The sequence below is a fragment of the Prionailurus bengalensis genome, chromosome C2 (assembly GCF_016509475.1).
Source record: "Prionailurus bengalensis isolate Pbe53 chromosome C2, Fcat_Pben_1.1_paternal_pri, whole genome shotgun sequence".
NCBI classification, from domain to species: Eukaryota; Metazoa; Chordata; class Mammalia; order Carnivora; family Felidae; genus Prionailurus; species Prionailurus bengalensis.
The window spans coordinates 123,129,865-123,155,483 of NC_057350.1; the positions used below are offsets into that span (position 1 = coordinate 123,129,865).

Consider the following 25,619-nt stretch of genomic DNA (forward strand, 5'->3'; position numbering starts at 1 on the left):
GCTGATGGCTCAGAGCCTGGAACCTGTTTCCTATTCTGTGTCTCCCTCTCTCTCTGCCCCTCCCCCGTTCATGCTCTGTCTCTCTCTGTCCCAAAAATAAATAAACATTGAAAAAAAAATAAATAAAACATCTTCTGATTCACTTTTGGTTTTAAATCTTCAAACTGTGTTTAGCAGTCCTAATTCAAATATATCGTGAGTGGAAGCAAAAACCAACTGATTAGGTTTAAATACTCAAGAGACAGCACATGATTTTCAGCAATGAAAGGAGCTGTGTAAATGGATTTCAAACCAGTCCAAGGCCACTAGCTTGGGGTCCTCTGGGCCCCATGCGCAGCCTGCAGCCAGGCCATGGGTCCTGGCCTCTTTTCTCCGCGGGTACTGGAGAGTTGTCTAATTTGCAACATTTTTACTTACAACAACAACAATAATAACAACAACAAAAGGATACATTTCTAAAATACTGGAACTTACTTCAAAAGACCCATAGGTACAAACCATGACTTGTATGTACAAGTATTCTTCAAAAATTTATTTATAGAAATGGACGTATGTATCCAAAGGCAACATTAGACAAAAACAAAAAGTTTGGAATGCCAACGACACAGGAAAGTCTCACCTGCACTTTACATTTCTTCACAAGGAACTAGCACCATTTTAGTTCAGAATCCACAGATTTCATTATAATTGCTTCTAATATATAAAATACCTTATAAAGCTTATTTAACTATCTAGTAACAAAGTTCTTCCAAAAACTTATTTAAAAATCAGTTAGAATTTACCATTTGAAACCGACGAAAATGGTTTAAAAACTGATCTAATTCTAGGGCTGGTCAAGGGAATGGGCCATAACTAGTTTTACTGGAAGAAAGTGCCTGAATTCAGCTTCTGGCTTTCCTTCTAACCACCAAGCAGGTACAGTAAATTGAATATCACATAGGAATAAGAGCACATCTAAAACTGGCCTTAGAAAATATTTTCCCAGACTATAAAAATACTAAATGGAATACAAAAATCTCAGCATATACAGCAAATAGACTACAGCAGACAAATATTTAAAACCTACTTAAAACTATCATCTACCACAATCATCATGAACATCAAGTATTATTCTAACAATTTTTCTATGATTCATTCGGATTTGATATTTACTTCCCCTCAAGTTTTATTGTAACACCAGATATAGACCAAATTCGGTGTGTCTAGTGGAGGTTACTGGAGGCACCACTGAATAATTCTCTGCGTTCAATTGCTTCTTAAAGCGCTGAAAGTGCGAACTGTAGAGGAGCCAGTTTTCTGAGGTCAGGGGTCAGCACACTGCAGCCCATGAACACAGCCACACTCGTCTGGCTATGTGCTGTCTGTGGGTGCTTTCATGTTCCAAGAGCAGAGCTGAACAGTGAGGACTGTATGTGGCCTTTGGGTGCTCAAAGTCTGAAATCTTTACTATCTGGCCCTGTACCGAAAGAATTTGCCGACCCCTATTTCAGATAAATCACTTCAGGAAATGTTTCCTTGAAGTTAGGACAAGGTAAAATTGTCCCAGGTGAAGAAAATGCGGGCTGAGGTTTGCTGGTTCCATCATATAGTACCATGGCGGATCAAAATAATATACATGTGGATCGCCAACTTTGAGTATTGAATTATTATTCTGGCGTTGTAAGCAAAGTCTGGCTCTGAAAAAAGTACCTTCCCTTTCTCTGTGAACTGGCCATTACGTACCAAGTAACTAACTCGTGTACCCAATTATAGCGACGTACTTACTGTTCAACCCAACCATCTACGTGGCTCTAAAACACAATTTCTAGTCTTTATAAATCAATAATCTTAAACCCTTGGCAACAGACAGAACTAGAAGCAGACCCTTCCCATCCCTCTCTATTGGCATAGATTCTATGAGCACTGTGCTGCTCACCTTTTAGAATCCTTCCCTGTGACATGCATCATAATAATTAGTACTAGTACTACTCCCCAGGCCCACAAACATGTCCCTTTTGACAAAGCGGACTAGGTTTTCTAGGGGGCACATGGGCTTGGAAGAATGCTTGTGGTGGTCCTGGCAAAAAGAGGTGTGGAACGTGACATCAACACCATTATAAAGAATCCGGACAGAATGCTCACTGGGCTTTTCTCTGTCTTGCCAGAGCTCAAAGATCAACCTGGCTGCAAACCTTGGGAATCTGGCTTCCATAAGGCCCAAGGCACTGAGAACTGGTGACAGGGTGACATCGTGAGCAGAGTAGAGGGTGAAGACCTCTTCTTTCCTGCCCTCCGCAGCACGCTGCATCCGGGTGACGGTCTGATTGAGGATGGGGTGGGCGCCCAGGAGTGCATAGCCCAGATACAGTTTCTTCTCCCGCCTCTCTCTCTCGTCCTCTATCTGATGTGTCTTGATCACCTTGAAGTGCTCCATGTCAATACAGCCATTTCTGGTGCACGGGAAGCTGACGTTGTGGCAGAAGTGGCAGAGCATGGAGTCTATGGGGTTGGCCGCTCGAAGCTGTTTGGTGGGGACATCCACAATCCTGGCCATGTCCTCGTAGGTCCTCTCCAGCTGGCTGTTTTTCAAACGTAAGAGGTATTGCCGACGCTGTTCCTTTTCCAGATACTGGTTTCTCAGGGGACAATAGCAGTTTCCGGAGCAGAAGAGAGCACTTGGCTGGTGCCTAAAATGAATCTTCTTCCAGTCAAAATCGGGGAGAAAACCATAAAGCAAGGCCAGCCCACTCTGGAGCGTCCGGCTTTTCCCAGTGGTCTCCAAGTAAAGTTGGTCTGTGGACCAGTTATTCGGCAGGAGTTTGTGTTTCTTTAGATAGATGTCCCTCAGCAGCTGGCCATTCTGCAAATGCTGCACGACTCCTGAAACACAGGGACACGAGCTGCCCTCACTACTAGCTCAGCAGAAGGAGTAGCAAAGGGAAGTCAAGTCTGTGGCCAACTCTACAATGCTTTACATCAGTGCCTGAGAATATAACCAAAACCATCCCCCAGCGTGTGGAAGCTCAATCAGCTCGTGAAGGGAGCCCCTTGGGGTTATCATCCATGAAGGGATGGGCAGAGCTGGGGAGCACCAATCCCTCCCTTCTTGCCCAGCCCCTTCCCTGGGAAGGGGCATTGTGACTGGTGGGCCTCAGAAGGCAGGAAATGCCCTGCTGGTAGGTGCCAAGGCTGTAATTGGCATGGGCCTAAGGAGAGCTTTCTCCAACCTGCCCAAGGACACAGCATTCTTTGGTATGCAGTGAGGGCCCATGGGAATCACTCAGGTAAAGAAAAAAAGTTGCTTGCTGGCTCCCTAGTCCCCTCACTGCCGTGGAGTTCTCTCCCTCATTCTCCCTACTCTCCCAAGCGAAGGCTCTCTGCTAACCTTCTAGCGGCATTCCGTCTAATCCTGCCGCAGGGTTACCAGCTCATCAGGGATATATTGTCTGCACGGATATGGAATGATTGCTCAGATACCGGATAGAATACTTGAAAAAAAGCAAAGTGCAGAACAGTACATTTATTATAGCCCTTTTAAATAAAAATGAGGGAAAAGTAAGAATGTATATTTGTAGTTTTGCATAAACTACAGAATGTGTCTGTGTTTTGCATAAAGAACCTTTGGAAGGACATGCAAGAAACTAATACCAATGGTTACCCAGGGATGACAGGGGCACAGAAATGGAATAAATGGAACATAGGAACAAAAATTTTAAACTTACCTGTTAACTAAAAGTTTAACAAGTTTTATTTTTGAACCACCACAGTATGGTAACACATTATCTTGAAAAAAAAAAAAAAAAAAAAAAGAAAAGCCTTATCTTCAAACAGAAAACAATCTGCAAGCTCACCCTCCAAGCAGTAGGATGTAGGGGTGATGGAATCTCAGCAATAGATATGAATTCTCGGAGAGGGTAAGCCACATGCAGGCCCCATGACCAGTTCATGACCAATGTCACTTATTCAGATGCCCAAATGATATGAAAACCTGAGACAACTCAAGGCTGAGGTGCGTGAGACAGAGGGAACTGCTTTGGCCCGGGAAGGGGAACAGCTCAGGAAAGTATCACGAAGGGTGTCTGGGTCCCGTTCTGAAGGAAGAATATCGAGGGAATTCCTTCAGAGATCGGCGCTGACACAGGTCTTAGGCATTTATTTCCAAAATGATTTGCATAAAGAGGCAAACCGTGAGTGACAAAGATTAAGAATCTGTGTCTGGCCCCAATTCACCTCTGGGTCTACCTATGCCTGGGCTACATACATCAAGGCTGAGTGCTTCCCACATGCCAGATCTTTCTCCTTTCATCCTCACAAAAACCTGATAAAGAAGGCATATTATTATCATACCCAATTTCCTTATTTTACAGCTGAAGAAACCGAGCTGTTAAGCGGCAGAGTTGGAACTCAAGACCCCCAATATCCCCGCAGGCCCAACCTCACCCTCCTAGTCCCTGCTCACAGTGCCTTCTCCCTGCATTTTCATGCAGAAATACTATGTTCTAGCCATTTAGGGTCTCCTATCCTCTCCCAACATATATCTCTTCATGGCTTTGTTCATGCCCTTCCCCTTGCTCTGCCTAGAGAAATCCTCATCCAGTCTCTACCTCCAATACTGCCTTCTCTGTAGTCTTCCTTCCTCCTCCTCCAGGTCAGATCAAGAATTCCTTCCTGGGACACCTGGATGGCTCAGTTGGTTGAGCGTCTGACACTTGGTTTCGGTTCAGGTCATGATCTCACGGTTCGTGAGTTTGAGCCCCGCATCCGGCTCTGTGCTAACAGTACAGAGCCTGCTTGGGATTCTCTCTCTCCCTCTCTTTCTGCCCCTCCCATGCTCTATCTTTCAAAATAAATAAGCTTAAAAAAAATTCCTTCCTGTTCCAATTTGTCACTGGATCTCCAGGGCTTGAGCTGTAATCACTGAGCCTAGCGTAGGCTGGCACCGTGCTAGGCATTTTACACACGCTAATCTCGCTCACCGCCTCACCGGCCCTGTCGGGCGGACGTCAATGGTCCCGTTTCACAGGCCTGTGCACTCTACAGCCCTGGATCTACTCTGTAGGACTGTGCAGCTTGCAGCAGCATGGTGAGCTGCCTTCTTGCGCGCTGTCCCATGGCAGCTGCCGGTTCCTTTAGGACAAGCCGGGGAGCATCTACTCATCCAGCCACTCCTCTCTCCTACACTCAGCAGCTGCCAAAGCGTCTTGAATAGAGTAGGCACTAATGATCAATCTTATATAGTTACTGTGGGGGTGCCAAAAGTGTTTCAGTTATAAATGGTTATTCTAACATCCATATATTTTTAACGAAATTTAGAATAGAAGATGAAAGTGAGCATTAAAAAAGAGAATAAGGGAACAGGAACAAACAGTACTGAGAAAATGATTTCTAGAGTAATGTTGATTTAGAAAACGATGTAGATAATAGACCAATTGAGAAGAGAGGTCAGAATGAACAATTGTCTCTAAGTGTGTAAGGGCCACCTCCCCCAACCTCTTTTCAGGGAACAGCCCCTGGATCTAGTGGCTGGGCCCCTACTGCTCAATGCCTAGTCACCCTGACCTCCTAGCCAGCTGATGGGCACTGACCCTGAAGTACCCCATCAGACACACACACACACTCTCTCTCTCTCTCTCAAGAATTTGGACTTGGGGCACTCAGTAGTTGGGTGCACATCTGACTCTTGATTTTGGGTCAGGTCATGATCCCAGGGTTGTGGGAATGAGCCCTGTGTCTGGCTCCATGCTGAGTATGGAACCTGCTAGAGATTCTCTTTCTCTCCCTTCTACCCCTCTCCCCTGCTCGTGCTTTCTCTCTAAAATTAAAAAAAAAAAAAAAAAAAAAGAGGACACCCATGAGGGAAAAAAAGAATTTGGACTTGCAGTTCATCTCTGGGTGTGGCTAAGACTGTCACTCTGTGGACAGACAGAGCAAAACCACAGAAGCTGGGACAGACAGCTTTTTTTATTCCTGGTTCCAGTCTCTGGAGGCCTGGTCATATTCTTGCCCTTAAATCTAAGTCTGTGAATCACCCTGAATCCTTACAATAAATATACCTCTTTAGCTTGAGTTGGTTTCTGTTGCTTGCAACCAGAGAGTGTGACCAATGGTTCTCAGCAAGCATGGCTCTGGTCTCAGGGAGCGTTTGGGGGTTGAGTTGTCACAATAATGTGGGGAAGAACATTCTTGATACTTAGTGGGTGGGGGCCACGGAGCTAGACAGTCTCCACAAGGAACTGTTCTCTGTCCCACCTAACTTTTGTGTACCACAAAATATTCCCACACATGAAAAAACCTGTTAAAATACTTTAGCCTACAACCTGTTTCTTTGTGTCATAAATATAAAACCGTTTTTACATACCATTAACATCCACTGATTTTTTCCAGATATGTAGTATAAATTAAGGGACGTCTGATCTTACTTTGATCAGAACTTGCCAAAAAAATCATGTCCCAAAACATGGTTTTAGAGTCCCCGGTGTAATATCCCTTAGTCAGACTGCATTTACAACTGTCACAGTTGTCACAGTTGTCCGAATAACCGACTGTGTCATTCTATTTGCTAGTGTGGGTGTGCTCAAGCTTTTATATTGAGACATAAAATTATATAACAAATTCATTTCCTTTTGTTTCTTCTTTATATTAGAGTTAGGGTATCTGATATAATTGCCCTTCTTTAAAATAGGTCATATTATATTTGAATTTCACTTCAGGATGGTTAAAGGAGCACCACAAAATACCTGTTAACAAAAAGAGGTGCTTGGTCTGATAGGATGAGAACTCCTGTTTTAAACTACTACAGGCCTGGGGTGCCTGGGATTCTCTCTCTCCCTCTCTCTCTGCCCCTCCCACACCTGAGCACACACTCTCTCTCAAATAAATAAACTTTAAAAAATATGTGACAAATCCACAGGGCCAACCATAGGACAGAGACCTTCCTTCCATCAAAGCTGAGGTCCTACAGTACTGGTGGGACAAGGCAACAACATGGCCGGTAGGTTCTCCCGATTCTTCCAAAAAGACTGGTGACCATGCAAAAGGTCCTTTGAGATCCCAGACTGAAGTAGGAAGAAACCAGAACCTATTGGGAGATTCCCAGTTCCTTCTCTTCTCAACAGAGGTGACCCCACAGTTAACTCACCAACCTAACATGACAGTGAACTGGCTGTGTAGTGGTATGAACAGGGCTACAGAGAGAAAGGTGGGTTTCTGTGACGAACACTCTCAGCCAGACAAACTCCATGCTCACTGGGGATCTGCCATATGTGTTTGTTCCTGAGATCTCTCCCATCCAAACTTAATCAGGTTATTTTCTTTGAAGTATCGAAGGACATGGGATTGGTTACAGAAATTATGGCCCAGCAAGAGTGGGATAATAGGCAGACATCAGAAATGATGCTGTTAAAAAATAATACAAAAACAGAGAGATGAATCATAAGAGACTCTTGAATACAGAGAACAAACTGTGGGTTGCCGGAGGGGTCTTGGGTCGGGGGATGGGCTTGGGCAAGGGGCATTAAGGAGGACACTTGCTGGAATGAGCACTGGGTGTTATAAGTAGGTGATGAATCACTAAATTCTATTCCTGAAATCATTATTACACCATATGTTAACTAACGTGGATTTAAATTAAAAAAAAAAAAAAAGAAATGATGTTGTTGACAAATATTTGTTGACAGGGAAAGACTATCACAACGTACCGTTAAACGAAAAGCTGAGTTACAAAACACTGTGCTTAGTAAGCTACCGCTGTGTGTGCGTAAGCATGCACATAAACGAAAGAAAACAGGATACTAATTTCTTCAGTGGACTAGGGTTATGGGTACTTTACGTTTTTCTTCCTTTTGCTTGCTGTCTTTCCTAACTTCTCTTCCATTGACTATACTGCTTTTGCAATATAAAAAGGGTTATTTTTAATTTTTAGAAATCGTGTGTGTAGAGACGTTGGTGGATTCAGAGCTGCTTGAGGTACTAGCCCTTATACACTCCCGTGAGCCCACAGAGCCTAGCCCAGGCGCATCTGCTCCGATGTACGCCAAATGGAGGAGCACACAGGAGAAGGAATGAGCAAATGGCCGCTGTGCATACCTGTCTGCGTGAGCTCGCCCATCTCACACAGTGCGTGATTGGGGTAAAGCGGCAGGGAGTGCAGGGGGCTTTCGAAAGAGGCTCCGGATCCTTTTGACATGTGACTAACGAAAGCTTCCAGTTTAGGGTGATACGGTTTCCTAAAGAGACAACACAGAGAATTAGTGGTCACCGTGCTCCAAAACGGTCCACAAGGGTTTCAACCCCAGTCAGCAAAATCTCAGGCGTGGCATGCCCTGCTCACCCACTGTCATAGGTACTGGCTTAATCGCTTCTAAATTCCAGTACCATTATTACGTGACCACTGACGTTCCACAAGGCCAGCCTGAGCCCCTAACCTCTGCTGAAGCAGCCATCATTCCCAGCACTATGGGTGTCACCTTTGCCCTCCACCACCCAGATCCCCAACCTGCGCCCCTCCCGTCTCCCTCCCCAGGCGGCTACAGAATCCCACCGGGTAGTCATGTCCAGGCTGGGAACCCTTCTTGACTTCTCCCTCCCCTGTTCCCACACATGCCATCTGCCACCCAATCCTGCAGACGTGTCCTCCTGGGGCTTCTCTACCCCCCTTCTCCTGCATCCCTGCAGCCACGACCTGGAGCTTTTGTCCATATGGCACGGGCTCCTCTTTGGTCTACTTTAGCCTAATCTTGCTCGTCTAATCTTGCCTTTTTCACAGCCGGGGATCGACCTAAAGGCAAGGCCGACCGTCCCTGCTCTTGTTCACTGCCATCTTCCCATGGAAGCGGTGTGTGGCCCATCTGCCTGTTCCAACCCTACCTCACTTGAGGTTCAGGGCTCTCCACCCTCTCCATTCTAATGCTGGGCTCTGGTCACACGCAACCAACTGCCTTCTGTACCCCCAACATATCTTGTTCTTTCATGCTTCCAACACTTTCCACATGCTGCCCCTTCCTCCTAGCAAACCTACCTCAACCTGCCCCTCAGTAATCCTTAACTGACCTGGGGGAAAATCTCCTTTGAAGAAAATTAACTGATTAAGGTAACCAAGATCGCCATAGTTCTCTACAGTTCACATTGCATTTTGCACATACAGTATTTCATTTCATGGGAGGGTGCTTATGAAGAGCTAAAAAACATCTTTTTTTTTGTAATATCTGACATCATTTATATTTTTGCCATGAAGTACATGGGTAAATCAAGATTTATCTTTCTAACGGGTGATATACAATTTCCCTGAATAATGAAATGACCTGTGAATGTATATCCATTCTCCAGCTGAACAGAAGTGAACAGATAAGACTAGTTCCCAGCTAAGCTAAAGCAGTATGAAAAGGAAGCAAGGATAAATTGTCCCGATGGCAGACCTCTCTTGTCTGAAAGCCCAGTTAACTTTGACAATGCTTTTAAAGTAACTACTAAAATGCTTCTATTATCTTTCAAAAACATAACGCTAAAAAAAAGTCCATCTTTAAAAAAATGTTTTAAAATTAGAGAATGCTGGGGCGCCTGGGTGGCTCAGTCTGTAAGGCTTCCGACTCTTGGGTTTTGGCTTAGGTCACGATGTCATGGTCCTAAGATGGAGCCCCCAGTTGGGCTCTGTACTGGGTCTGGAGCCTGCTTGCGATTCTCTCTCTCCCTCTTTCTGCCCCTCTTCCGTGTGTGTGTGTGTGTGTGTGTGTGTGTGTGTGTGTGTGCGCATGTGTTCTCTGTAAACAAACAAACAAACTTTAAAATTAGAGAATGCTAATCCTAATACAGTCTAATTATCCTGGATTGCTGCAGGGTATTGTGTCTTTTCATAAACACAGAGGGTATGTTGTTCCTCCTGAGGCTAAAACAGATAAACATTTGCAAACTGGGGAATAAGGTTTCCAGACTGACAATGAGGCTGCCAATATGAATCCACACAAACAAAGGCTATCCGTCAACAGGAGTCAAATGTTCTGTTCCAAGTCATTATTATGGGCTGGTGATTTTTGAGGATCTGAGAAGGCTTTGCTGCCAATTTCAGGAATGAAATTTCACTATGGGCAGTGTTTGCAGAGCTGGTGCAAGTTTTCAGGGCATCTGACTACTTAATGGTATGTTAATATCTAACTATACATATGAAAACTTGTTTTGGGTCTGGAAAGACAGGTGATTCATGGAAGAAAAACTTCATATACAGAAGAGATGGCAGATGGATGGATCTTTTTAACAGGAAGAGGACCAGGTAACCTGAGTCCCAGGCCTGTCCTGGATCTGAGTGACCAGGTCCTATCTGCCAAGGCCATGGCTCCACCCCTGCAGCCAAGAGGGTACCTAGTACATGGCAGATACTCCAAAACACGTGTGAATGAATTCAACTGGGAAGTGCCCCAACCTTAGATGCTTTATGAAAAGTATAAGCCTCCCATAATCTGTAGCAATGAATATGGCAAGTTCCTACAGTGGTTTATTAAAATATTCAGATTTCAATGGAAGTACTATGAGTGAAACTGCTAATTGTGCTAATTGTGATTCTCTTTGAGCAAACTATAGGTAGGCTCCTCTGAATCGTCTTCCCAACTAGGCCTCAACCTTTGGACTTCCATGTTCTTTTTGGACTTATGTCCCTCTTTGCATCATTCAGTTTTAGAAAACATCCTGCTAAGTCAATGTAGCCAGAGTCTCCTGCTCCTGATATCTGATCAAATTCCTCATCTCCCAGGTGATATCTGCTCACCCTGGTCTGCCTTCAGCAATCTCCTCACCCCTGAGGTTTCTCTTTAGTCATTTTCCATCCACTGACCCCCACCCTGATCCTTGGCTGTAAGTTTCCACTGCCCATGTTGTATTTGGATTTGAGCCCAGTTCTTTTTTTTTTTTTTTTTTAAATCTTTTTTAATGTTTACTTATTTTTGAGAGAGACAGAGACAGAGTGTGAACAGGGGAGGGGCAGAGAGAGGGATACACAGAATCCGAAACAGGCTCCAGGCTCTGAGCTATCAGCCCAGAGCCCGACGCGGGGCTCAAACTCACAAGCCATGAGATCGTGATCTGAGCCGAAGTCAGATGCTGAACCGACTGAGCCGCCCAGGCGCCCCAGTGCCCAGTTCTATGCTAAGGTCTCTGCTCTCCTACTGCATTAGTTCCTGGATAAAATCTGTTTTTGCTACTACTACTGTCTGGTTCTGCTTTTTCTTTTAACAGTTGTACACTAAAATCTGTTCTCCTCTTCTTGGGAACTTGGTTAGATCCCATGTCTGAGGCCCTGGTGGTTAGGTAGAGCCACATGGTATTCTTCACCAATGGAATGGAAGGATGTATCCCACTTCTGGGTTTAGGTTTTCAGATCATGGGGTGCCCCTTCACACTCTTTTCCTTCCCACGGGCCACTATTTAGACATGGCAGCAGTCCTAGTTCAATCATGTAGACATCCCTAGGGCACGATGGGGGCAATGACCTGGAAGGAACCTGGGGCCCTAAATGACCAAGTGGAGTCCTGTCCTATGACCTGGATCACTCATCTCAGACCTTCACAGAAGGAAAAGATAAACCTCTTTGTTATTTGAGGCAATGTATTCTTCAGTCTCTTTGTTACAAAAGGCTAGCCTTACTCTGACTAACATAGAAATGATGATATTTGTGACGATGAATTTTTCTTCGGGAAAAACTCATGTCATTGTAGCCTCATTGGAAATCAGCTTTCATATTGAAAACTGGAAGAATTAAAAGAGTTACTATCTTAAGGCTTCAAACTGTTCACGTCCAGAATAGTTGTTTACATTTTTATATGCATTATTCACTTCTCTCTATGCCACAAAGCTCGAGACAGAACCCTGAGGCTAATCTACACACCCATGGGAAAATTTATTGTGCTTTAGCTATAATCTGAGTAATTTCTGAGTCCTGCACAGAACAGTAAGACAAACAGAGAACAGGTTTAATACCAGTGATACTGTTATCAGAAAACAATTCAAGAACGTTTACGTGGCTAGAAACTGGAGTGAGTTCATACTACAGATTTTCACGATTTATGCAAAGGAACTTATATTATTAATGAAATGAAATTCTACAAGGATAAACTCAATATACTTTTCTCAGTCTGCCTTTCTGGAACTTTGTGCATTAACTGACTTGATTACTCACCCCTCACCCTTTCCTAAAACTCTCTCCTTTCTTAGCTCTCCTAACATCACTACTGTGTTTGCAGTCACCACCTCCTCCCGGGATCCTCCTTTCTCTCTGTGCTATGTTATAGGTTGGTGTTTCCCAGGACTGTTTTTGGCTTTCCCTCACTCCATAGGCTCTGTGATACCAGTCAAGCTCACGGCTTCAGCTGCCATCAACATGTGAACTCTCAAATGAACCTCTACCTTCCAGCAAGACAATGCCCCTGAGTCCACACCTACACACCTTCTAGAAATTATCACTTGGATGCCTGATGACAGCTCAAACTTAGCACTGAGACCTGTCCTCATAACTTACCTCCTACTCCTCTTTCTTCTGCATTTTCTATTCCAGAGAGGGGCACCACCACGAGCCAGACACCCCATCAGAAATCTGGGCACCATCCTCTCTCTGTCTCACCCCCAGCCAACCTGTCACTAAGTCCTACCGACCCCACCTGGTGCCCTTCTCTCAGATCCAAGACTTCTCTCCAACTCTGCTGCCACTCCCTGAGTTTCAGCCTCTATCATTTATTCATTCAACAAATACTTAATCATGCTCCTCCCATGTGCCAGGCACTGTCTTGGGCACTTGGGATGTGGCGGCATTGAACACTGCCCTCAGGGAGCTTAGGAGCCTGGAGAAACAGACAACATACAATGAACACTAGAAAGAGAGAGAGTGTGTGTGTTTACATGTGCGTGCATGTATGCATGCATGCACATTAGAAGGTAACAGATGCTATGAAGCATTGATGCGTTGAGCAGGGAAAAAGGGGACCCAGGAGACTTGGGTGGAAGAAGTGCATTGTAATTGTAAGTGAAGTCTTCTGAGTGGTCTTACTGAGAAGGTGACATTTAAGCAAAGGCTTGTGGGAGGTGGGGGAACTGGCCAGCCATAAAGCCACTGGGGAACAGCTATCTGCAGAGAGGACACCGTCAGTGGGAAGGAGAGCTCGGGACAGTGTGGCTGAGGCTGAGTGAGGGTGAGGAGAGCCACAGCGGAGGGCAAAGCAGGGCAAGGGGATGAGGAAGAGCACAAGAGGCCTTGTAGGTCATTTTAAGGACTTCGGCTCGGACTCTGCGGGAAATCTTTCTTTTGGATCGCTGTCCCCACAGGAACGTAAACATCACTGCCGGCGTCTAATCCATCCTCCACATCATGGCAGCCAGAGATCTTCATAATTTCATCCCTCCATTTCTCAGCTCCCTCACTGCCTTCGTGCCTGATGTCCATAATCCTTAGCTGGGCATTCAAAGTGTCAGATAACCTAGTCCTTCGCCACCTCTCCACTCCAGCCTGTGGGCCGAGCTGTCCACCTCCCCCCACCTTTGCACAGGTTTCACCGCCCCAGGTATCATTTATCATCAGCTGCCACCTGACTTGTTCCTGCGCACCCTTGAGGTCCCTTTCTCTTGGTGGCCTTCCCTGACCTGGCATCCCACCTCTCCCTCTGCCACAAGTTGGGTCAGGCTGCCCTCTTGTGGTTTGTGCCCCTAAATATGGTTCCAAAACTACTTCTGCTTCTACTTTTTCGCCTTTGTCTCTAATACCTTTGCCGTTGCTGCCACCATTCGTGCTGGCCACCATTCCCCGAGGGCTCACCATGTGCTAGGCATCAGATCTGTCTCTCAGAGGGGAGTGGGGCCCCTGGGGCAGGAGCAGCCTCTCTTCCATGAATCTTTAGAAGCCCGCTCCCCCATTAGTCTTCCAGTCCAGCCACATACTGGTCTTACTGTTCTCCTACATGTGCAGCCCCTCCAGCCTCAGGCTCTTTGCACTTGCTGTTCTGTCTTTCTGGAACACCATTCCCCCAGATCTGCACAGGGCTGGCTCCTTCATCTTATTTAGGTGCCTGCCCACATGTCACCTCCTGTTACATGACATAGTACCTGACACATAATACATGTTTTAAAATAAAATGTAATGGGGCACCTGGGTGGCTCCATCCGTTAAGCATCTGACCCTTGGTTTCAGCTCAGGTCACGATCTCACGGTTTTGGGGATCGAGTCCCAGGTCGGGCTCTGCACTGACAGCATGCAACCTGCTTGGGATTCTCTCTCCCCCTCTTTCTCTGCTCCTCCCCTGCATGCACTCTCTCTGTCTCTCAAAATAAATAAATACAATTAAAAAAAATAATAAAATAACGTGTTGAATACTGGTTGAATTGAATATTCTTTTCTTCCTTGAATGTAGAAAACAGTATCTGATTCATATTCTTCAATGCAGAAGAAAAGCATTTAATACACATGGCACATGTATGGCTAATAACCTTAGTGCTGGCTAAATCTTGTCCTGTGAGGGTTACAACAGCACCTTTGTCATGAGGCACAGGGCATTCGTGAAGAGGCAGCTTCCACTACAAAGACTCGGGAGAGCCATGGAATGTGTCACCGTGAAGGGAAACACGGGGCCGCTCCCTTGCACCGACATTGGCACGGATTACTCAGCTCACTGCAAGACTGCCTGCTGGCCCTGATAAACCCTGTCACTAGACTGAAGTAGCAGGCACAGTCCAGGATCCACCGCCTTTAAGATGCCATGAAAGTTAGTGATTCTTGAAGCTGAACTAGCACCTGGGAAGGCACAGGCACAGCTGGTGACCCAGACCCCACAGTCTTAGGGGATTCAGAGGCTCAAAGTGGGTCCCTGTCACTGGGAGTCCTGCTCACTCTTACTCTAAGTGGGTATTTATAATTTTTTTAAATATTGTATTTATTTTTTGAGAGACAGAGAGAGAGAGAGAAAGAAAGAGAGAAAGAGAGAGAGAGAGAGAAGGAAAGAGTGTGAACGGGGGAGGGGCAGAGAGAGAGGAGGACAGACGATCCAAAGTGGACCCTGTGCTGATAAGCTGATAGCAGCCAGCCCGATGCGAGGCTCGAACTCACGAACCGTGAGATCATGACCTGAGCCAGTCGGACGCTCAACTGACAGAGCCACCCAGGCTCCCCAAGTGGGTATTTATAATGACAAGTCAACTTCATGTTTTTAAAAGTAGAATTAATGAAATGACATTATTTAATTAAACATGCATACTCCACCCTCTTTCCACAAAAGACTTAAAGCAGCTCTTAAAGATACAGAATGTTCAATAAAAGTAGGCCAAAAGATCAAGGCCAGAGAAAATGAGGGCAGAAGCAGCCAGGGCAGCTGGTCCCCAGAATAGCGTCTCTCAAATGGGAGCTCCAGAAATGGCCTTGTCAGAGGACCCTGTCCTGGCTGTGACAGAATGAGGGACCTTCGGACCTGGCCTGGCCTCATGACCATGACCACTCAGAGTGGGAAAGAGGCCGGGCCCCAGAAGGCCTGCAGGCTGCTGCAGTAAATAAAACATCATCGTTTGTAAACCTCTCAGTATGACCAGCTCAGTGCTTAGTCCGTCCCCTTAGTCAGACTTCATGAGGATGTAATAAGGGATGGACTATTGTCCCCATGTGCCAGGACAGAATACTGAGGCTCACAGAGGTGAAGTGATTTTCCCTACAACCAAAAAGGTCACAAAGTCCTCAGAGGATTCCAGGGCAGAGGCTGAAATCAATTGAGGCACTTGATTAGCAATTATGACTTGTGATTCTCACCAAGGTCCTGAATTCACTCAGCAACCAACCTAGTCCAACACCTACTTTATGCCAGGCTCAGACTGGGCACCAATGATACAGGAAGGAGCAAGACCCAATGCCCTTAAGGAGCCAGTGATGTGGGAAGGGCACAGATAATCATGCCGGAAGACAGGCTGCGAAGCATGTAGGTGCAAAGGGGAGGCCCTGCCCACTGCCAGGGGGCTATGCCCAATGGGCACCTTCTCCAGGAACAGCGAGGGTAGCCTCCAGAGCCTTGAGGTATTCAGGGACCCTGCAGCACTAGATGACTGGTCTGGGGACAGACTCCTGGTCTAAGCCAAGCCACTGAAATTCTCACATCTGGGAATGTGAAGCCCAGACAGAAAAAGAGGAGCAGAAGCCGGGAGTCATCAGGGCAGAAGCGTGGAACTGTCCACAAAGTCCCTGAGGCTGCCCTGAGGTTGCCCAACTCAGAGGTCTTTTCCTGTCCATTCCTGGGCAGTTCAAAGGGCAGATATCCAAAGTCTGTGCCAGTGGAGAAAAGCCCCTTCTCTGAGCTGTCCTCCCTGCACCTCACCCTATTCCTCCAGCCAATCCCCCAATCCAGAAACCAAAGGGTTAACACCCGGCACAGCAAGTGGCCTCTACCCTTGCCCTAGGCCTAAGGCCAGTTTAGGTCTGGTCATTAAATATTTTGCTTTGAGACCCTTCCTGTACATCCCTCTTCTCAGTTTGAGTGAGGCAGTGGCAGTGCCCAATACAACCAGAAACCCGTCCTCACACACCAGGAGAGGTTTCACAGAGGAGGCAGCTTCTCAGGGGAGCTCCTGAGGAGCTGTAGGAGTGGGTCACACAGGGACGGTGCAAGCAAGCTAAACAGCAGGTACACAGGCTTGCAGGGGTGGGGGGCCGGCAAAAGGTGGGTTGAGCAGTACAGAAGACCCCAGGGGAAGGGTTGGCACAGAAGGCTAGAGACTGGGGGAAGAAAGCCAGTGACTGCATGGCCTTCTGACAGGGGCCAGCCTCAACCCTGGGGCTCTACCAACTCACGGGACACTGGGACATGCATCCATGCTTGCTAAACACACAACAGACGACACAAGCGCCCAGGCTGTGAGCTTTGTGACCTCCAGCAGGAAAGGAGAAAGTGCATGGAAGCCTATAGTCATATTTCATATTTCATATTTCATGATGTGTTTACATCGAATGGTTCACTCCCTCTTCCCCATGATCTTGGACAGTGAGAAGCCTAGAGGCACAAAGAGTTAACCTGAAACCCCTGGCTCCACACCGCCATCCACTAGAAAGAACAGGCCTGGCTGCAGACAGGCAACCCATGGTTCTGCCAGAGCAGCCCTGCCCGAGGCAGGCTGGCACCCAGAAGCATTCCATCCAAATAACGTCTTCCCCACTGGGCACTGCCCTCGATCTCCTCTGCTCGTTCAGTAAATCTCAAGCCATGTGGTGTGCCCCCAGACACATTTGCAGAGGCCCGGCTCGTCATTTCATTAAAAAAAAATTTTTTTAATGTTTTATTTATTTATTTTTGAGAGAGAGAGAGAGAGAGAGAGAGAGAGAGAGAGAGAGAGAGAGAAAGCAGGTGAAGGGCAGGGGGGGGGGGTGGTGTACAGAAGACCCGAAGCAGGATCCGTGCTGACAGCAGTAAGCCAAATGTGGGGTTCGAACTCATGAGCCATGAGATTATGACCTGAGCTGAAGTCGGACACGCAACTGACTGAGCCGCCCAGGTGCCTCTCATCATTTCATTTTAGAGCTCTGCCATTTTCTTTTTTTTAACATTTAAACATTTTTTAAAAATGTTTTATTTACTTTGGAGAGACAGAAAGACCGAGCATGAGTGGGGGAGGGCAGGGAAACAGAGAGAGGGAGACACAGAATCCAAAGCAGGCTCCAGGCTCTGAGCTGTCAGCATAGAGCCCGATGCGGGGCTCGAACTCAGGATCTGTGAGATTGTGACCTGAGCCGAAGTCAGATGCTTAACTGACTGAGCCACCCAGGCGCTCCTAGAGCTGTGCTATTTTTATACTCAAAATTTCCACTCTCTGTTGAATTATTTTTTACCCTAAGGGTTCTCAATCACGAACGTGCTGTCTCTATTCCCACGAACAATTAAAAGGTTGAAGTATATCTTACATTTATATGGCTCTGCAGCTGGTAATGCACATTCCCCTCTGTTATTTCACTTCATTCCTCACCCAGACCCTGCACGGTCAGCACGGTCATTCTCAATGCAGAGACGGGAGGGGGAGGCTCAGAGACTAAGGGACTTACCTGCTGCCCCCAAAGAGAACAGCTGAGCCTGAGAACATCCAGCCCAGTGTTCACTGCACTGTGTCCCAGCTTTTCCTCAAACTGAAGAGCACAGGTGAGGAGAGCAGACCTCACACAGGCCTGGACCCAAATCTCAACTTATCTGCTGTGTGTGGCCTTACACAGGTGTCCTTGCTTCTCTGGGCCTCCTCCTTCGCAACTCTGAAATGGCAATTAACACTCAGGACTGTTCTAAAGATCAGGCTCCCGGCGGATGGTCTGTGCTCAGCGAGTGTAGGTTACTCCTGGCCTGTGTCATTCTCCAGTCAGCACTGTGACTGAGACAGAGGGAACAGATTCTTGAAAATCACTTTTAGAAAAAGTGCAATTTACCTGTTAGCCAGCAGAGTGCAGTCAATTTCTGGTCGCTTCGTTTTGGGAATGACATACAGCGGGTACCTGTCCCCGTGTCGAATGAACACATGCACGGAGACCAGCTTAAAATGATGCGGGGCGTGACCTGTGGGAGAGGAGCATGTGTCCTGGTTAACGCGCAGGAAGTGTGGATCCTTTCCACTCTGCAGAAGTGGGGAGGGATGACCATGGTAAGAGGGTGCCATGCTGGGGGGTGGGGGTGGCTCATAAGGCAGGTGGAGGAACATGACAGGGCTGGTTATACATGTCTCAGACCTCCAGAAGTAACGGGGAGCCTCTGGGGGTGTGGCTGGGGGCTGGAGACCAGTGAAATGGGGGCATGTCGATTCGTGGGGCCTCCCTCACATCCACAGACTAGGGGGAGGCCCGCAGAAGTACTGGAAACGATGACTTCTGCTTTAAACCTCCACGAAACAAATCAGGGCACAAACTGAGAAAAATATTCAACATCATTCTTTGATACACTTTCAACAAAGCAAAACTCAACACAGAAATCACAGTTTCCTGCACGTTTTCTACAATACACCTACAGAGCATCCAGCATCCTGTGGATTTCCTAAGCCCTGAGAGAGCTTACTGGAAAAGAGGGGAGGGGGGGGGTGATGCCCTAGAGCCCGCCAAGCCCACCTTTCCATCTCTGGTGTCTCACCAAAAACCATGATGGCAAACATTTGCAGAGGGCTTATCCTGAGCCACGTGCTGTTCACAACAGTTACTTCAGGCCTCAGGCAGCCCTGTGAGTAGGTACTGCCGGTTACCCCCATTCAGCAGAGGAGGAAGCTAACTTGGGAACACATTCAAGGGCACGACCTAGTGGCAACCGCAGGATTTGAGTCCAGGCCGCCTGGCTCCGTACCGTGGCGCTATGCTGCTTGAAGAACTAGTTCCCAGAGGGGTGCTGGGTACCAAGTTAGGCGGCACAGGCAGGCCTACCTTCCATGCTGCGCTCAGCCACACTGGGGATGTTGCAGTACAAAAGAGCTTCGTAAACGGGGTCCATCACGGGAGGCTCGGTCACTGGGTCAGGCATGATTCTCTTTCGACTCTTGCTACTCACTCCATTCTTAGCTGTGGAGACCGGGGTCAGGTGGACTGCAAGGAAGGCAAGGCAGGTCATGGCATGTGCAGTCACAGGAGGGACCAGGCCGGCTGGAGGGGCCCAGGGTGTGGCTAGATTCTCACTGAGCGACTATTCTCTCCCACAGCATTAGGGTGGATTTTAGTCCAGCAAGAAGTCATCTTCTCTTTCTTAATGTCATTATCTTTTTCTGACCAATAATTACCTGTGCAACCACGGGTGGGCCACCCCAGAGAAAGGGGCCTCACTCACGGTGGTAAAGGAAGAACTTCATGCAAACTGATTGCTTCATTCCTAACACCCTCTGAATTCTAGGAAATACCAGGGAGGAAAACCATCACCTATGGAGTGCCAAGTGCTAGATGTGTTATCTGACAGATCTCATTGATATCACCTGCTTTGCACTTCGGGGTTCCCAAGAGCCTGATCCAGACATCACTCATTAATCCTCACAAGTCCACTTTATAGAGAAGAGAGCCTAGAGCCCAGGGGGAAACTGAGGCAGCTGCCCAAGGCGTATGTGGTGGATGGAACCGCATCTCAAACTCACTCCTCTGCCTCCAGGCCAGGTTCTCCCTACCAGTCTTCTGTAGATCATACGTGGGTCCTGCAGTCTGTCCAGCTAGCATCCCCCTTTCTGTTGATGAACTGCTCCTTCCTCTCCTGGTTGTGGCTGAACTGTCAATCACAGTGTCTCTGACCCTTGGCTGGGGTGGACGTGTGACTGAGTCAACGAGGACAGTGATGGGGCAATTCGTCTCCTTTTCCTTGGCAGAGGTGCTGTGTAAACACTAGAAGAGGGTCTCTTTTGTATGATGATCTCTAAGAATGGAAACCTGGGCCTGCCCAGCCACCTATCCATCTCAGACAGCCTCTGCTTGCTGTAGAAGCTAATGATACTAAGTACAGACAAGCAGACCAACAAATGCAGAGACTGAGAGAGAGAGAGAGAGAGAGGAGAGGGAGGAAGGGAGGGAGACCTGAGGATATCCATCCTTTGAGACCCTGGGTGATGTGGGTGAAGGCAGAACCTCTCTTAGAGGTCCCAGTTATATATACATCTTACATAACCCTTCTTGCTTAAGCTATTTTGAGTTGGGTTTTCGATACTTTCAATCAAATGAGTCCTGATTAATAGACTTTTATGAATTACTTATAAGCGGATTAAGTCCATCTTCTGGGTCAATGGTCTCCAACCTTTCCATGTATGGGGAACCTCTCTGCAGCATCACAGATTTTCTGGAACTCTCTATACAATGATAGTGGCATTTTTAGCATCCACCCACTGAGAAAATGCACAGAAATAGGTGTGCCCATGCACCATTTCTAAAAGGTTTATTAATCACCATAATATACATACATACATTTGAACAATAGCTAAAACAGGACCCAATCACCAATCTAAATCCATTTAAATTCCCTAATTTACTCTACAAATTCTTTTTCTTTTTAATATTTATTTATTTTTGAGAGAGAGAGAGAGAGAGGGAAGGGGGGGAGAAGGGAGAGGGGGAGGGAGAGGGGCAGAAAGAGGAAGAGACACAGAATCTGAGGCAGGCTCCAGGCTTTGAGCTGTCAGCACAGAGCCTGATGTGGGGCTCAAACTCATGAACTCATGAACTGCAAGATCATGAGCTGAGCTGAAGTCGGATGCGTAAAGGACTGAGCCACCCAGGAGCCCCTACAAATTCTTCTAAATAAATACTTTACATTTCCCTTTGGCAAACCGATGTTATAAACAAAAGGAAAGGAACATATATGCAACATGCCTAACAGACAAATTATTAATATCCAAAATGCATATGAGCTCCTGCAACCATAAAATCAGCAAGGGATACAAGCGGGCCAAGTACAGAAAAATAAATACCAATGGCAATAAGCATATGAAAAGATGTTCAACATTATTCATACTTAAATACAAAATAAAACAACAGGATGTGACACCCTGCCAACAGACTAGAATATCACGTTTTAATAATCCTGTCAGTACCCGCACGGGTGTGAAACTGCCTTCCACATGCTGCAGGTGGCAATGGAAACTGGAACCTTTGGAAGAATTTGGCAGCATTCACCAGAATGTTCTATGTGCTTTATCCCTGATCCCATTATTCTACATCTTGGAAGCTACTCAACAGAGGTATCAATTTGAATCACAAACAGGTATGGCCATGGAAATTCACCACAGTGCTGTTTGTAATAACAAAAAAGGGAAATCAACTAAATATCCATCATGAGCAGAACAGAATGCTGCATCCATATTGGGGAATATTCTGCCATGACTAAACCGAATGGAAAAAAATCAAAGGTAAATGAAGTGAAGTGAATAAACCAAGTCACTAAATAAGAAAAAAAAAAAAACTATAAATGTATGAATCTACAAGCATATTATGTAAGTGCATAAAAAATGTCTATAAGGACATCCTGACAACGCAGCAGTGGTTTCTTCTGGGGAACAGGGGTATGGGGTGTGAAGAAGTATTTTTACTTGTTTTTCCATAAATTTCCATATTGTTTTATGTATTTCGCACATACATACTTACAGTAAGCATATGTTATACATATCCGATATGTATAGACATATATGTATCCTGCTATAATGTCTTGATATACTATTAGCAGAATAGTATCAGTATAGTTATTAGCATATTTTCATTCATTACTTGTATTACTTGTACTAAAACAACAATCACAGAGCTACGGAGTTGGCTCTTCCCCAATTCAAAATTAGCTCTTTGGTCCTACAGCAACGTTCTTCCCCACACCCGGAAGGGGCCAGAACTGCTAACACACAGCTCGGGTGTCTGGAGGTAATTTACTCTGAAGGAATTTGTGCCAGAGCAAGCGAATGAGAAAAGTATATGTCTGAGGGCAGCATCTTAATGACCCAGCAATTCTGGCCGTGCAACAGCCCTCAATCCTTAACTCTGATCTTTTACGGAACGGTGCCAGATTCTGGCTTCTTAACCCTGCCTGTGGGCACACTCCCTTGGAGTCTGGGTCAGAGACAGGTGAAGCTAAGGAAACATGATGGTAGAAGTGACACAGAGACTGGGGGCCATTGGTCCCTGGGCATCCCAGAGTCCCCACAGTTTGCTACTTTATCTGTAAGCACATGGGGTAAGGCCTATGGGGGCTACCACTTGGGAACTGCTATATACTGAATGTCTGTGTCCCCTTAAAACTTGCATGTTGAAATCCTAACCCGCAGTGTGATGATATCTAGAGGTGAGGCCTCTGGGAGATGATTAGGTCAAATGGGATTAGCATCCTTATAAATGAGACCCCAAAGAGTAATAACCCCGACCCTGCCCCTCTACCGTATGAGATTGCAGAGAAAAGATGCCTTCTAAGAGGCGGGTCTTGACAGACGCCGAATCTGCTGGTGCTTTGGTCTTGGACTTCCCAGTTTCCAGAACTGAAAGTAATACATTTCTGTTGTTTAAAAGCTACCCCGTTTGTGGTATTTTTACTAAGCAGCCCATGGAATAAGAAGGAACCATAGTAGCTGGGTTCAAATGACCCATTCATAACCCCGGGAAGCAGTGGTTTGAAAGACTGGGTAAAAATCACAGACCTTCCATCCAGAAAGACTGTATCTGCTGCTTCTTCCTCTGACATCTGGGCCTGTCAACCTCACTCACTAGCTTCTGATAGCACCCTGTGCTGTTTACACCTTCCTGAATCATCAGAATGCAGGGCCAGGCCACATGGGGCCCTTTGACGGGTCCTCCACACACTAGACATGTTGGGGAGGTTCTGATGCACAGAAGCCTGGGGTGACACATCCCCCCCAGATCCACCCTCCTGCATACTCGCCCCTAACTTGGTTCTCACTGTCCTGAACTGCTCAGAGCTGTCCCCACTACCACAGGTGTTTCTCAACCACACTCCCCCCTTTACATCTAATTACCCTCATCTCACCGCTGCTCCCCAAATCTGGCCAACTCCATAATGATCCCAGGGTCACCCCTCCAGGAATCCCACCCCGACATCCCTCTTCCATGGGCCCATCTGGTTCTTGCTGCCATCTTGGCTCACACCACAGTACCCATAAGCAGGGCTGTCCACAGTTTGTCAACCTGCCACCCCAAACATCTTGAGGGTTAGAGCTATGTCTTTTTCCCGTTTATAATACTGCCCATCAGACCAGCACAGGGCAGGCCCTCCATAAATGGCTTGCTGAGCTGGAGGACTGCTCTGAGCCAGGGACTGTGCTCTCTGCTTTTGACGAAGTGTCTCACTGGGCAGAGAAAAGAGATATAAGGGCCCAGGGTCAGGATCAGATCATTACTTACCAGCACATGACCCTAGGCTGTAAGCCCCTGTCTGGCCTTGGGCCTCAGGCCACTTAAGTTACTTTGACAACTTCAGTGATCCACAGGATCAGCAGGTAGTCTCACAGATGTCTGCTGCCAGCTCATTACCTGGGAGTCACTCTGACTTCCATACGGACAGGCTAGTGTCCTTCCTTGAGGGCACCAAGCCAATGCCCACGGTCTCTAGCTAATCTCCCCATATCAGGGCTCTGGCCCAGGGCAGAGAATAAAAATCTACCTGTACACTTGGCCTTTTCCCACAAGGTCTGGCCTTAACCCCCTGTATGCAAGCCCTTTACAGGTGCTTCAAATCTGACTTGACTGAGTACTGTGCCTCCCCTCCGCACCTGTGTTCCTGAGCCAGCTCACCTCCTGTCCCTCCCTTCTGTGGAGTGGCACCTCCCCCCATGCCAACCCTGTGGCCTGATAGGGGACTGTCATGCTGCTCCTCCAGGGCTCCGCCCTTGCCAAGCTGACTGGGGTCCAGGGATAGGGACCTGAGTCTAGCCAACTGTGCCAATAAGGGCCCTTTCCAGGAAAGAAAGGCTTCCTCACATGATAGAAGCAGTTTCACAAGGACTCAGGTGGCCTCCTGCCATCCCTACCCTAGGCCCTGGGCTGCAAGATGTCCCCTACTGTCCCTGTGCTTGTGTCATTTATTTGTCAGCTCTTCCTCTTGTTACACGGGCACCTGGAAGGTCCAAAGCCCAGGTGTCACGGACCCAGAGGCGTCCGCGTGGACCGAAGCACAGCAGGGCTGAAGTGCTGGCTCACCTCTCCACCAGTGGCTCAGCTGCCTGAGTTACACAACGGACTGTAGTGGCAGAGAACCTCATCGGGCCAAAAGAGTGGCCCCTCCATCTCCTTTTTACCCTCCTAGCTCCAGGGCCTGCCTCACCATCAGCCCTGGGCTGGTCATCTCCCTAGGGGACTGCAGTCACCTCTTTCGTGGGGCTCCTCCTTCCCAGGGCCACTGAAGTCTGTCCTCAGTCACCCTTGCTGCCCATGGTTCTGACTACAGACAGGTGGTATGGGACTGGGGGCCACCGAGTCACAAACCTGGGTTCAAGTCCCAATTTTGTTACTTCCTAGCTGCATGACTTTGGGCAAACGTTCCTGCCTCACTATGTTTTATTCCCCTCACCTGTAAAATGAAGATAATGGCATCCCTACCACAGTGGTGGCATGGATGACCGAAGACCTCGCCTGTGGAACACCATATAGTGCCTGCAGTCTGGTAAGGGATAAGAAGTGTTATTTGCAAGTCTGGCCCCTTGAAATGATTATTCTGGCTACTTCCAGGCTCTTAAAAGGTGCTCTCTTTAACTTGGGATCTGGAAGCGATACAGACTCTCTGTGTCCACACCTTTCACAGAAGCACAATGAACCAGTCTCCCTTCTCCTCTCGACTACTCAATTTTAGGAGCTTTTCTGACTCCTTTAAATACATTCAGCATATCCAAGATGACACCTTTTTTTTTTTTTTTAAAGTAAGCTCCATGCCCAAAGTGAGGCTCAAACTCACGACCCCAACATCATGAATCGCATGCTCTACCAACTGAGCCAGCCATATGCCCCCAAGATGGTACCTTCTTACAAGCTAAAATACCCCTGGTCCTTGTACTCCCCAATCATCCAAAGGCTCTTGAATTCTCTCTCCTTCACTGGCCTGCCAGAAAATAATGATTTGCTCCACAGGCAATTTCCACAATTCCCTCAGTGCTCCCCAATCCACTAAATTGTCCTAAAGGCCCATTGTGCCTCTACCCAGCACTGAATATATAAATATCTATATGTC

The 25,619-nt window shown here is 47.0% G+C and overlaps 1 protein-coding gene across 4 annotated transcripts in view; it reads right to left on the bottom strand.

Moving 5' to 3' along the window:
* Positions 1-511: 511 nt before the first annotated feature.
* Positions 512-25,619, bottom strand: part of PXYLP1 (2-phosphoxylose phosphatase 1) — a 72,132-nt gene continuing 47,024 nt past the window's right edge. For all 4 annotated transcript variants that reach the window (XM_043595260.1, XM_043595261.1, XM_043595262.1 and 1 more), the window contains 4 exons: positions 19,361-19,519; positions 18,386-18,512; positions 8,065-8,204; positions 512-2,859 (listed from right to left, as the gene is read on the bottom strand). In XM_043595260.1, the coding sequence (XP_043451195.1) occupies positions 1,919-2,859; positions 8,065-8,204; positions 18,386-18,512; positions 19,361-19,519 (1,367 nt within the window). In that variant the 3' untranslated portion in view covers positions 512-1,918. The remainder of the gene's footprint in view (positions 2,860-8,064; positions 8,205-18,385; positions 18,513-19,360; positions 19,520-25,619) is intronic.